The 15,170-nt window shown below is 36.1% G+C and overlaps 1 protein-coding gene across 1 annotated transcript in view; it reads right to left on the bottom strand.

The window, feature by feature from the left end:
- LOC133052734 (sodium/hydrogen exchanger 2-like) overlaps positions 1–15,170 on the bottom strand; it is a 52,777-nt gene that overhangs the window by 8,963 nt on the left and 28,644 nt on the right. Inside the window, exons 5-6 of the mRNA XM_061137601.1 lie at positions 12,301–12,497; positions 1,392–1,481 (exon numbers count right to left, since the gene is read on the bottom strand). Of these exons, the coding sequence (XP_060993584.1) occupies positions 1,392–1,481; positions 12,301–12,497 (287 nt within the window). The remainder of the gene's footprint in view (positions 1–1,391; positions 1,482–12,300; positions 12,498–15,170) is intronic.

The following is a 15,170-nucleotide window of genomic DNA, read 5'->3' on the forward strand; positions in this document are numbered from 1 at the left end:
ATTAGGAAACCAAGTGCACAAAAATGTTAAAAGACTTTCCTAAGATAATGTGGGAAGCCAGATAGTAACAGAGTGAAAGGTTGCTGCTGCAAGCCTTGTGTTACATCAGGATTCATGACCTCCAGAGGAGAGGATTTCTATTGGGGGTCAGAGATGAGGCTTGACTACTTGGACCTATTCGTGCAGCAAAGTTTTATTAAAGCATAACAGAGATAGGGAAAGATTTTGACATAGACATCAGAAAGGAACAGAAAGAGTGCCCCATTGCTAGTTTTTAGCAAGGTGTTTTATGGCTGTTAGAAAGCTATTAATCAGATAAGAGAGATGCCTCAAGGCTGAGGGAGTTTCACCAGGCCCCTTTCCCACAATATGCATTTTTGAGATAGGATGGTACCATGTCATCCCGTGGCCATAAAACAAGTGACATGAATACTGGTTTGTTGAGCCATTATCAGCCCAAGGTTTGAGAAAAGAAAAGGTCTTAGGCAGAACCATTTTGAAGAAAGGCAGATTCCAAAGCTGATGCTTAGTTTCATTAACACAGCTTAAGAAAAACATTTCCATAAGAAAAATACATTGGTTAGCTCAAGGCAGAACCGGGTGTCTTCAACACAGAATTAAAAGAAGCATCTTTTAATTTTGTGTATAGAAGGAAAAAATAATGTCTGCCACTGGGCTTCCCTGGTGGCTCAGCTGGTAAAGAATCCCCCCTGCAATGCAGGAAACCTTGGTTGGGAGGATCTCCTGGAGAAGGGAACAGGCTACCCACTCAAGTGTTCTGGCCTGGAGAATTCCATGAACTGTATAGGTTATGGGGTCACAAAGAGTTGGACATGACTGAGCGGCTTTCACTTTCACTTGCAGTTTATTTCCTCCTGCTACTTGGGGATCTCTAGCTTTCCTACCTGTTACCCTCTCAAGAGCAAATGCTAACATTCAGACTTTCATTGATCTTATCACTTACTAAAAGAACTGATTGATTGATTTTCAAATTATAGATTGTTACAATATAGCAAATGAGTACATGCATGTGTGCTCAGTCGCCTCAGTCGTGTCTGACTCCTTGCAACCCTATGGACTGCAGCCCACCAGGCTTCTCAGTCCATGGAATTCTCCAGGCAAGAATACTGGAGTAGGTTGTCATGCCCTCCTCCAGGGGAATTTCCCAACCCAGGGATTGAACACACATCTTCTGCATCTCCTGCATTGCAGGCAGATTCTTTACCCATTGAGCCACCTAGGAAGCCCAATATAACAAATACCTATTCAGAAAATCACAACTCCTTTTATTAGAGAAATTCAAGTATAAGAAGATCTAACACGTAAAGATCTAATATACAAGAGTTAGTTCCAATCAACAAGATGACATACATGATATATAGACATCTTACCCGAATGAGAATTTGTTCACTCACAGTTGGAGAGGTCTCTCCTCTTTTTGTCACATCTAATAAGTCAACAAGAGGACGAATAGTCATTCCCTACAAAATGAAAAACAAAAAACTGAATTTCTTTCATATGAAATTAGTGCTTGAATGTTTCCCTGGTGTGTCTCTATGTGTGTCTATGTGTGGGTGCATATGCACAGGTGTCTTAATCTGCCCATGATAAAAATTTAGAACATTTTCTTAAAATTCAGATGGATCATTGGTCTAACACTAGAGGGAAGTGCTGTGATTTTCCCTCATAAAGATCAATCAGGAATATATATTGTGGACAAAAATGTGGGTCATTAAAAAAAAAAAAAACTGAAAAAAATCTCCCACTATATTTCAAAATCAGAAAGTACTTAAATCACAGAGCCAAAATGCTGCAAGAGATTTTCATTTCAATTATTGACAAATACCTCAGATATATACTTCTGTCTTTATTATTCATCATCCCTGGATAAGAGAATGGCAAAGGAGCTCAGTGGGCCATGGAGTCACAAAAAGTCGGACATAACTGAGTAAATAAACACACAATGAGAATAAGCTTGCAAAAGAGACAGAGAAAGAGAAACCAGAGAAGTAAGGAGAATCAGAAAGTCAGTTGTCACAAAACACAAAAAAGAATATTTCAAGAGTGTGGGAGTTTGACTCGTGGATTCCCTGGGGAAGCTCAAGTGAAATGAGAATGACAAATGACTATTAGTAGCCTTAATTAAAAAGATGGGAGAAACAAAGTTTTGTGTGGTCAAGAGAGAACATTACTTTAGTGTAGCTGTAGTGTGTTTTAAATAGGAATTGCTTGAGCCTGTTTAAAGTTGATGGGAAGAATCTAGTTGAGAACAGTGTAAATATACATCATAGAAAATAAATGATTGAAAACACAAGGCAAAAAAGGAATAGATTACAGAGGATAGCTTGAGATAGGAGACCCCCAGCTCTGTTATAAGAAAAAGAAAGAAGAGGTTAGGAACAGATACAGTTATGTTGGGAAGTTAAGGGTGCTTCTGTGGATGACTACTGTAAGCCAAGTTGCTCTTTTCAGAGTTCTCTTTACTTAGTTTTGCTTTGTCTTTTTAAACCAAGTATGGTTGAATGCAAAGTAAGAGAAGAAGATGAGATTTGCCCTGGCATCTACATTTGGAAACAAGGACTTTAAGAAAGAGTTATGAACTGAAGTAAGAAATATGAAGTGGAATATGGAAAAACCCGGCTTGAAATAAACAACAAAATCTACTGCTTTCAAATGAACTTCCACACTACCTAGTCACTTTCAAAATACTTTGTAAAAGCATTCCCATGAGGTTTCTATTTTTACCTTATTTCAAAAATGTGGAAAGAAGCAGGTAATAATTTTCATTAATGTTAAGGTTGAAACTTAAAAGAATCTCAGGGGTGTCCTAGTTTTTCATCAACTCATCAGCACTTCTGAATGACAAAAATGCATTACCATGGCCCTGACTGCTTTAACACACCAAATGAACATGCCACCCCAAAAGCTTCCTCTCCAATTTGGAGCTATGCAATTTTTTGTAAATGCATCTGAATTGCCCAAAGTCAGGTGATCATCTTATTCACATGGTTTTCATAAATAATTGTATGTAATTCCTGCTTTTTAGATGATATTTCAGTTATGCAATTCCACTAAATTCATTCTGACATTTAAAAAATCACCATACAGTGCTTTCATGGGATATAACTACATCCATTAACACTATTTCTCACAGACAAAAAGCCTCCTACCATGATCTGTCTCACGACCTGTCTTTGTTTTTTTTTTTTATTTATTTATTTATTTTTTCAGTGGGTTTTGTCATACATTGACATGAATCAGCAATAGATAAGGTTGACTCCATGTTTGCATTTTTAAACCCTTTTACATGACTCTCCATCTTCATTTAACTTATTTCATTCTATTCAGTCTACCATGGATAGGTCAATATTAATGCTTTTAAAATAAACGTGTCAAACCAACCTGACTCAGTGACATCTCCTCTTATAAGCCATTTTACATTTACATTACATTTACAAAATAGTATTTTGTACTATTATACTCTGGTCTTTTAAAGATGTAGAATAGTTGAGAGACAAAATTTTGTTCTTTATGTTTAAATCTCTGTAGTAAATAATATATGGTTAAATGAAGCTTGAGTAACTCAATAAAAATCATGGTTTAAAAAAATGGTCTTGATTTCAAACCTCTGCTACAAATGTTCATAATGTATATTCATATGTCAAATTAACTTTTATTTACTATTTATTCATTTATTTCCTCACTTCAGATATTTATTGCTCATTTCATTGGAGCCACACTAGTAGACTGAGTATATAGGGGTGAATAATTCATATTTATTTCCTGCATTCATGGAATTCACTTTAGCAAGGAGACAGACATCACCCAAGTGGAGAAGAGAATGAATAAAAGATAGATTATTTTTGTTGTATTTTGGTTGCTAAGTTGTGTCCAACTCTTTTGGGACCCCATAGACAGTATCCAACCAAATTCCTCTGCCCATTGGATTTCGCAGGCAAGACTGCTGAATGGGTTGCCATTTCCTTCCCCAGAGGATCTTCCCAACCCAGAAATCAAACTCACATCTCCTTCATTGGCAGATGGATTCTTTACCACTGAGCCGGTTGGAGAAGGAAATGGCAACCCACTCCAGTATTCTTGCCTGGGAAATTCCATTGACAGAGGAGACTGGCAAGCTACAGTCCATGGAGTGGAAAGAGTTGAACACAACTTAGTGACAAAAAAAAAAAAAATAGAAGATAGATATACTGATATGTATTATCAGTTCAGTTCAGCTCAGTTGCTCAGTCGTGTCCAACTCTTTGTGACCCCATGAATCGCAGCACACCAAGCCTCCCTGTCCATCACAAACTCCTGGAGTTTACTCAAACTCATGTCCATCGAGTCAGTGATGCCATCTAGTCATCTCATCCTCTGTCATCCCCTTCTCCTCCTGCCCCCAATCCCTCCCAGCATCAGGGTCTTTTCCAATGAGTCAACTCTTCACAGAAGGTGGCCAAAGTATTGGAGTTTCAGCTTCAACATCAGTCCTTCCAATGAACACCCAGGACTGATCTCCTTCATGATGGACTGGTTGGATCTCCTTGCAGTCCAAGGGACTCTAAAGAGTCTTCTCTAACACCACAGTTCAGAAGAATCAATTGCAGTCCAAGGGACTCTCAAGAGTCTTCTCCAACACCACAGTTCAAAAGAATCAATTTTTTCAGCACTCAGCTTTCTTCACAGTCTAACTCTCACATCTATACATGACCACTGGAAAAACCATACCCTTGACTAGACGGATCTTTGTTAGCAAAGTAATGTCTCTGCTTTTTTAATATGTTATCTAGGTTAGTCACAACTTTCCTCCCAAGGAGTAACCGTCTTTTAATTTCATGGCTACAATCACCATCTGCAGTGATTTTGGAGCCCCCCAAAAAATGAAGTCTGACACTGTTTTCACTGTTTCCTCATCTATTTCCCATGAAGTGATGGGACCAGATTTAATGAGCTTAGTTTTCTGAATGTTGAGCTTTAAGCCAACTTTTTCACTCTCCTCCTTCACTATCATCAAGAGGCTTTTTAGTTCCTCTTCACTTTCTGCCATAAGCGTGATGTCATCTGCATATATGAGGTTATTGATATTTCTCCCGGCAATCTTGATTCCAGCTTATGCTTCTTCCATCCCAGTGTTTCTCATGATGTACTCTGCATATAAATTAAACAATCAGGGTGACAATATACAGCCTTGACGTACTCCTTTTCCTATTTGGAACCAGTGTTTTGTTCCATGTCCAGTTTTAACTCTTCCTTCTTTACCTGCATATAGGTTTCTCAATAGGCAGGTCAGGTGGTCTGGTATTCCCATCTCTTTAAGAATTTTCCACAGTTTATTGTGATCCACACAGTCAAAGGCTTTGGCATAGTCAATAAAGCAGAAATAGATGTATTTCTGGAACTCTCTTGCTTTTTCGATGATCCAGTGGATGTTGGCAATTTGATCTCTGGTTCCTCCGCCTTTTCTAAAACCAGTTTCAACATCGGGATCTTCAAAGTTCACGTATTGCTGAAGCCTGGCTTGGGGAATTTTGAGCATTACTTTACTGGTGTGTGAGATGAGTGCAATTGTGCGGTTGTTTGAGCATTAGTTGGCATTGTCTTTCTTTGGGGTCGGAATGAAAACTGACCTTTTCCAGCCCTGTGGCCACTGCTGAGTTTTCCAAATTTGCTGGCATATTGAGTACAGCACTTTCACAGCATTACCTTTCAGGATTTGAAATAGCTCAACTGGAATTCCATCATATCCACTAGCTTTGTTTGTAGTGATGCTTCCTAAGGCCCACTTGACTTTACATTCCAGATGTCTGGCTCTAGGTGAGTGATCACACTATTGTGATTATCTGGGTCATGAAGATATTTTTTGTACAGTTCATCTGTGTATTCTTGCCACCTCTTCTTAAAATCTTCTGCTTCTGTTAGGTCCATAACTTTTTTGTCCTTTATCGAACCCATATTTGCATGAAATATTCCCTTGGTATCTCTAATTTTCTTGAAGAGATCTCTAGTCTTTCCATTCTCTTGTTTTCCACTATTTCTTTGCATTGATCACTGAGGAAGGCTTTCTTATCTCTCCTGGCTATTCTTTGGAACTCTGCATTCAAATGAGAATATCTTTCCCTTTCTCCTTTTCTTTTCACTTCTCTTCTTTTCACAGCTATTTGTAAGGCCTCCTCAGACAACCATTTTGCCTTTTTGCATTTCTTTTCCATGGGGATGGTCTTGATCCTTGTCTCCTGTACAATGTCACGAACCTCCATCCATAGTTCATCAGACACTCTGTCAAATCTAGTCCGTTACATATATTTCTCACTTCCATGTATAGTTATAAGGGATTTGATTTAGGTCATACCTAAATGGTCTAGTAGTTTTCCCTACTTTCTTCAATTTCAGTCTGAATTTGGCAATAAGGAGTTCATGATTAGAGCCACAGTCTTGTTTTTGCTGACTCTATAGAGCTTCTCCATCTTTGGCTGTAAAGAATATAGTCAATCTGATTTCGGTGTTAACCATTTGGTGATGTCCATGTGTAGAGTCTTCTCTTGTGTTGTTGTAAGAGGGTGTTTGCTATGACCAGTGCATTCTCTTGGCAAAACTCTATTAACCTTTGCCCTGCTTCATTCCGTACTCCAAGGCCAAATTTGCCTGTTACTCCAGGTGTTTTGACTTCCTACTTTTGCATTCCAGTCCCCTGCAATGAAAAGGACATCTTCTTGGGGTGTTAGTTCTAAAAGGTCTTGGAGGTCTTCATAGAACCATTCAACTGCAGCTTCTTCAGCATTACTGGTTGGGGCATAGGCTTGGGTTACCGTGATATTGAATGGTTTGCCTTGGAAATGAACAGAGATCATTCTGTCATATTTGAGATTGCAACCAAGTACTGCATTTCGGACTCTTTTGTTGACCAAGATGGCTACTCCACTTCTTCTAAGGAATTCCTGCCCAAGATAGTAGATATAATGGTCATCTGAGTTAAATTCACCCATTCCAGTCCATTTTAGTTCGCCGATTCCTGGAATATTGACATTCACTCTTGCCATCTCCTGTTTGACCATTTCCGATTTGCCTTGATTCATGGACCTGACATTCCAGGTTCCTATGCAATATTCCTCTTTACAGCATTGGACCTTGCTTCTATCACCAGTCACATCCACAACTGAGTACTCTTTTGCTTTGGCTCTATCCCTTCATTTTTTCTGGAGTTATTTCTCCACTGATCTCCAGTAGCATATTTGTCACCTACTGACCTGGGGAGTTCCTCTTTCAGTATCCTATCATTTTGCCTTTACCTACTATTCATGGGGTTCTCAAGGCAACAATACTGAAGTGCTTTGCCATTCCCTTCCCCAATGGACCACATTCTTTCAGACCTCTTCACCATGACCTGTCCATTTTGGGTGGCCCCACAGGGCATGGCTTAATTTCACTGAGTTAGACAAGACTGTGGTCCGTGTGATCAGATTGGCTAGTTTTCTGTGATTATGGTTTTAGTGTGTCTGCCCTTTGATGCCCTCTCACAACACCTACCATCTTACTTGGGTTTCTCTTACCTTGGAAATCCTATGAAAGTGTTCAAAACAATAAGCCCAAAATGGAGACGTTTATACTAAGCCCCACACCGTCAAACCAAGGCTTAATTTAATTAGTTTCTTCTCTCCCAGAAATGAAATCAAACACACTTACATAGAGTGGCCTGGGAATTCTTCTCTGAGGAGGCTGTACATAGTTGAAGATTAAAGGATAAAAGGAGGATGGACATGCAAGGAACTTAGGAGATAGTGTTTTGGGGAGAGTGAATGACATGTTGGAAAAAGCTCAAGTTGAGAAAAAGTTTGTCAAGTTTGATGCAGTTCAGGAGGCTTAAATCACACGGAACAAGATGGAGAATGGCCACAAAACATGGGACTTCAAAAGTAGACATGAGCCATATTTGTTAGAGAGAACTTATAGTCATGCTAAGTGTTTTGGAATTTATTAAAAGTTAAAAAATAACCAATAAAAGAATTTTGGAAGGTATGTAATATAATTTGTGTTTTAAAAATATTGCTTTTGATTCTGTGGGGATAATAGATTGAAAGAGGAAAGGAAAATGGAAAATTTTAAGGCAGTTCTGGAAACGTGATGGCAACTTGGACTAAGATGATGGCAATGGTAATAGAGAATAGCACAGAGATTCCACAAGAAGATAGATATGAGAATACTCATGAAAATACCATTTTTAAAATTAAAAAAGAAAACCTTTATCAAATGAAAGGACAATTAATAAATAAATTTGTATATATTCATAAAATGTAGTATTGTAGAGCACTGAAAATTAATGAGCTACAGCTACTTACAACTATATAAATAAATATTAGTAATAAAATGTTAATAGACAAAAAAATTCTAGAAGGCTATATGCATAACATGATTTGATGAGATGGAGAGAATATGAGATGATTGGATGGCATCACCAACATGATGGGCATGAGCTTGAATAGGCTCCGGGAGCTGGTGATGGACAGGGAAGCCTGGCATGCCACAGTCCGTGGGGGTTTCAAAGAGTCAGACATGACTGAGCTGAACTGAACTGAACATGCAAAACATACATATACACACCCCCATTTAGAGACTTTTTATAAAGTTAAAAAATAATTTAAACTGATAATTATATTATTTGTGTGTGTGCCTATGTGTATAATATGTGATTTCAAAAAGCATTTTTTAAAAAACAAGAGAATAATAAATGATTTATTCAGGATATCAGCCACCTGTAAAGAGAGAGAGAGAGATGAAAGAAAATAGGATAGTGCATTGCATGGATTATTATTAACTTTATCAAGTTTAGTGTTGGGCTCACAACTGTCAGAAGTATTGAGTGATTGAATGAATGAATAAATGAATGCTAAGAGTTGGACACAACTGAGTGACTAACACTTTCACTTTCTTTCAACAGGCTTCCCAGGTGGCGCAGACCATAAAGAATCCACCTACAATGCAGGAGACCCTGATTCAATCCGTGGGTTGGGAAGTTCCCCTGAAGAAGGAAATGGCAACCCACTCCAGTATTCTTGCCTGAAGAATTCCATGGACATAGGAGTCTGGCAGGCTACAGTCCATGGGGTCACAAAGAGTCAGATATGACTGAGCAACTAACACTTTCCCTTTCTTTCATTGGGTCAATGATTCAAATTGGTGTTGGTGTCATGAGTCAAAATATATTATTAATACAACTTTCTATATCTAGACATATTTTAAAATCAAGTACATATATTAAAGATGTATTTTGGAATTAGAAACCACAGGGCTTGATATGAGGGATAAGTAAAAGGAAATAATCAAATATGTATTCTACATTTCTGTAGAATGTCTTTGTAAATGGGTAGATGTCAGTGTCATTTACTAAGATAGAAGAAAAACAGATAAGGATCAGATCTATCCTCTGTAGACATATTGACTGTGTGGACAAAAAATAAATACTATCTGCCATTCCCATAAAAAAAATGAATGTTTCCTGCCATCACCCATTGCAGCCATCCTCAAAGTTATACCCTTAGGGGAATTCAGAATGGATAAAAACAGGACACTGCCCCTGGAAAGTTAAGATGCATATCTAAGGAATAATTTCAATGCACTCATTCTCTTGCATCTTCCCATATATAGAAAAACACTGAAATCATTAACTTGAGATGTTTGGTTTTTGTAATTCGCAATGTTTTGGTGTTTGACAACATGCTTTTTCTTCCCCCCCCCCCTGCAAATACTCCTATATATCCTGGCTCCTCTCTTACCATTTTTTAACACTTTCTCATAGGTATCTGAGAGGCTGTTTCCCAGGCTATAGTCCTCAGTGAGCTCTCTGAATAAAACATAACTCACAATTTTTAGGCTTTTTTTTTTTCACAGTTCACAACTGTGATCTTCTTGTGAGACATCCAAGTAGAAGTATGATGTAATAGTTGAATGCAAATATCTAGAACCTCAGAGTAGATAGCTGAGCTGGAGACAAACATTTAGAAGTCATCAGAGTTTATATTGTACTTGAAGCCATGAAAATGGATATAAACATCTAACGAAAAAGTATAGTGAGAATTGAATGTCCATGACCTAATACTGGAGAACTCTCATAATTAGAGACCCAACAGAAAAGGATCATCCAGCAAATTCCCAGAAAGACAGAAACACTAGGAGGGTATGATGCTAAGAAAAGCAAAAAAGAAAGCATGTCAAGAAAGAAGTAGTAAACTGTTTGAAACTCTGCTGACAAGTTTTATAATGTTAGGACAAAAGAATTGTCCTAACTTGGGATTTTGGAGGTCTCCTGCATTGCACGCAGATTCTTCACTATCTGAATTACCAGGGAAGCCCTTTCAGAAGCCAGCAGAGACCTTTTGGCAAGAATAATTTTGGTGGAACAGTGAGGGCAGAATCCAAATTGTAGTTAAGTGGAACTGAAAACCTGACACAATATGTGAAGATAACTTGTGTGTTCAGTCATAGTGATAATAACAATATAATCTTATAAATACAAAGTCTTTTAAACTTATATTATTATTTAATCTTTATAACAAAACAACCCTAAAACATAAGTCCTGTATCCTCTTTCTACAAAAAAAAAAAAAAAAAATACTGAGTAATCATTTAAATGTCTGAGATTAGAAAGTTCATCTGGAATGAAGTTGTGATTAGCAATCAGGTCTTCTGATTTCGACTTTAGTACTCCTTTCCCCTCAAGAATAATGGGGAAATGGCCAAATCAGAATATCTCCAGAATATCTCCTGTATATCACAGAAGAAAAAATACAAAGACATGTTATACTGATGGTGGGCCAGGCACACATTTACCTGAAGCGTATCATGGCAATTTTATCAATGTCTAAGAAGCAAAATATATTGTAGTTTTGCTCTTTTCTCCCCAATGGGTCTCCATTCTCAAACAGAAATTAAATCTCTGCAAATATTTTCACCACTAGATGGTACTAGAATAACATGAGAAGTTCTCCATTGTACAATTTGTCTACAATTGCAATCATCCAACAACATCCCTCCAAAACACCTGAACTCCCCAATTAGGGTCTTAAATAGATTATACTACTAATCGATGGGAAAATGTAAATGTCAAATGATGAAGTCTCTAGGAGTAAGATGCATTTGAATACTTGGAGGAAATGTAAAATCAAAGGAGAATATTAGAGAGCTTCCCTGGTGACTCAGACAGTTAAGAGTCTGCCTGCAATGCACGAGACCCGGGTTCAAACCCTGGGTCGGGAAGATCTCCTGGAGAAGGGAATGGAAATCCACTCCAGTATTCTTGCCTGGAGAATTCCACAGACAGAGGAGCCCAGTGAGCCCCAGGCCATGGTGTTGCAAAGAGCCAAACATGACAAAATAACTAACATTTCATTTCATTTCATGACTATTATTGATAAATTATCAGAGATATTAGGTAAGAATTCTAAAACATATAGGAATTGTAAGTTTATTCTTTAAAATGACTTTGTATTTTGAAGTAACATTGTGCTACCTGACACATATTAAAGTGAAAATCAGTTAATCAGATAAAAGTATAATTTGATTTGGGACAGGTTTAATAAAATTCATTAAGTTTTAAATAAAATTTATAAGTGTTCGATCTTAGTCAGTCGTTTACAAACAAAATAAAACATTCAAGCCTAAGGAATTATCTCACCCATTCTAGAGAAATAATTATTTTAAAGAGAAGCCTGCCAAATTCACATCTTCTGACTTGTCTTCTCCCACTACACACACACACACACACACACACACACGCACATCCACCATCATTACTCTAGTTAAAACATTTTAGCCAAAATTTGAAATACTATCTCATTAAGTTGCTGAACAGGTTTTTAGATACTTTTTTCCAATATTCTTTTGGCCAGCTGTATAAAATAAAACTGCAGTAAATTGGGGATTCAAGAAAAATAATGATATGGACAAGATAAAGAGAAAATTCAAGAGAAAAGCTTCTTTAGAATTAAATTCTTAAAGTATTTCATTTATTTTCTCCTTTTCACTCAACCCCAACCTTATCTTTTTAAGTAGCTAAAATGCAGTACTTGTTGTAAAACTATTGGTGTCAGCTACTTAAATAAATGGCACCTTCATCCATTCTCCTATTGCTTTAAAAAGAAATATCTCAGCTTTGGCAAATGTTCTGTTTAAGTTATGGTAAAGACTATTTCACACGCTATAATTGTCTCTCCTAAATATAACTCAGTTCAAGACCTAGAAAGAGAATGTTGGCCCATTCATATCCATCTAAGTGGAAGATTTCAAATTGTACTATTTTGTTTTGTTTACCTGAACAATAACAGTAAAGAGGATAACAACTGTAGTTGTTGCAATGAAGAGCTTCTTTCTGGAAAACTCTGGGAGCAGAAAAACAAGGGAGAAACAGATTGCTCCCCTCAGTCCTCCATAGGCTATAATAAATTGGTCCTTTCTGGTGACTGTATTCACATGACATTTGTTCACGAAGAAAGTCAGCACAAGAACTCCTAAATTTTTCAATAAGAAGAATGCTTGAGTAATTAATCAACAGAAGGAAATACTACAAATATAGTAGTGTTAAACTAGATTAAAATTCTAAGGATTTGTGATGAATAATTTAAAAGCCTAAACGAACCAAACTATTTACTTCCTCAGAGAGCTTTCTTTAAACAGATATATTTTATTTTGTTTGTGTTTTGGTTTTTCCTTTGATTCTTCTCAGTTTTTTAGAATGAAAGCATTGCATTTCTTTTCTTTAGGTCTATGTGGACTAATCCGGGGCATTCTGCAAAAGTAGTCTCTACAAACAGAATATAATATTTATCTTCAGTCTTATAAATGCTAGTGAGCAGACCCAACTAGTGAACTAAATGGTAAGTAATGTGACCCGTGTTGGTTTTAATCTTCAATGAGCCAGGATTCCATATTCCTCAAGGCTTCAAAAACAAGTTAATTTTTTTTTTCCCCTGTCACCCAGAATCTAGAGTTCTGAGACTCAAGTCTCAACCAAAGATTTTTACTTCTCACATTTGTTGGTAATCTCAAAAATAGCCTTAACCACAAAAGAAATATTTTCGCATGTACCAGTACTATTTTGAAGGGCACCAGTTAAAACTTTATCCCACAGATCTTACTCCCAGTGATTATGTTTTGAGTATCTTATTGTCAATGGGTTTAGCAGATAATTTACTTCAAGACCAGAAAGGCAAAAATCCTTGCCAAGAGGGCTGAAAGTGGAGATTCTTACTAAAATTTGAGCTGAAATAAGTTGGCCAGCAGACAATTTAGCCAGAATTAATTTGTTTGGAAAAAAATATCATATCCTCTTCATTGTAGTATGGTATTGACAATTTGGAGAGCCATAGGAGTAGTCTTGAAGCCTCTTCATATGACTAAGAATCTTGGTTCATTTTTCTGTTTTTAAAAACATTTTAATTCAATTGATATATTTTAAACAGTGCCAGAAAATGAAAGCATAGTAAAACTATTAGATCAGTCATAATTAAATTAAAATAAATAAGAACTAAATCCACTGAAAGTTTAAGATCTTTTAATTATCTGTTAAAAACTGTCTCTTTAGCTCTTTTAATTTTCTTTCATATTACTACAAAAGCAAAGGTAGCTTTTAGAGAAAAATACAAATATGCAAAGGAAGCATATAGCACCTATATTCCCACCCATCCAGAGAAAAGAATTCCTAACACTTTGGATAAAATCGTCCAAAGCCACACATGACTGCTTATATTACTATTTTTCTTATAATAACTGCTTTATCTACACTTGAACATTTAAGATGTTCCAATGCTGCCTAAATATATGTAATAAAATTTCTAATCACTCTTACTCTGTATAATTACCAGAACTCAAGGCTAGTGACATTATATTTGAGGCCAAGTTATCACTTTGATTAAATAGAAATTCATCCAGCATATTTTGAGTCAAATTGCATTTTGGACAACTGAAGTGAATTGCTTCAGTCATATTGACATTGTCAAAATGCTAACTTTATAATTTTATTATTCATCCTATGTGTATTCCCAAACCAAAGGAATGAGAATATTCTAATGAAACCTTCTAATTTAACAGAATTACAAAAAATATACGTCATTTAATATAGCTAAAATCTAAAAGGGGAAAAAAAAAACATGGCCTCCTATGGCCTGAATTCAGCACATCTTTCCTCTGTCTATTTAGGCACAAAATTAGCCTAAATCGTGGTGTCAGGCTTAAAAAAGTGCAGATACTTCATTGATTTATGATAAAGATCTTTTCCTTTTCTCTTCTCATACCAGATGTAGCGATTATCTACACATTATAATTTATAAATAAAGTGTTATTGGACAGAAGATTTGTTTCATCTCATGAATTTTCACACGAAGTTTCAAAAGGGAGGGGATATATGTATACCTATTGTTGATTCATGTTGAGGTATGACAGAAAACAGCAAAATTCTTTAAAGCAATTATCCTTCAATAAAAAATTAATTAAAAAAGCTACATATACAAATCTATAGAAATCCTGGTATTCATCTTTAATGTTTGCTCTTATTAGGCCTTAAAAATTTTACTACTCTTTTTTTCAGTTGAAATATAGTTAATTTATAGTGTTGTGTTATTTTCTAGTGCACAGTAAAGTGATTCACTTATACATATATATATATTCTTTTTCATATCCTTTTCCATTATGGTTTATTATAGGATAATGAATATAATTATCTGCACTATACAGTAGGTTGCTGTTGTTTATCTATTTTATATTTAGTAATTTGTATCTGTTAATCCCAAACTCATGATTTATTCTTCTTCCCTCCCTTTTCCCCTTTGATAACCATAGATCTTTTTTTTATGTCTGTGAGTCTGTTTCATAAATAAGTTCATTTGTATCACATTTTAAATTCTACATATAAGTGATATCATATGATATAAATTTAGTACTATATAAACATACTAAACAGTATGATAACCTCTAAGTCCATCCATGTTACTGCAAATAGTATTCATTTTTTTCTTAATGGCTGAGCAGTATTCCATTGTACACATGTACCAAATCTTCTTTATCCATCCATCTGTCAATAGACATTTATGTTGCTTCTATGTCTTGGCTATTATAAATAGTGCTGCAATGAACATTGGGGTGCATGTACCTTTTTGAATTATGGTTTTCTCCAGATACATGCCTAG

Source organism: Dama dama, chromosome X, assembly GCF_033118175.1.
Source record: "Dama dama isolate Ldn47 chromosome X, ASM3311817v1, whole genome shotgun sequence".
NCBI classification, from domain to species: domain Eukaryota; kingdom Metazoa; phylum Chordata; class Mammalia; order Artiodactyla; family Cervidae; genus Dama; species Dama dama.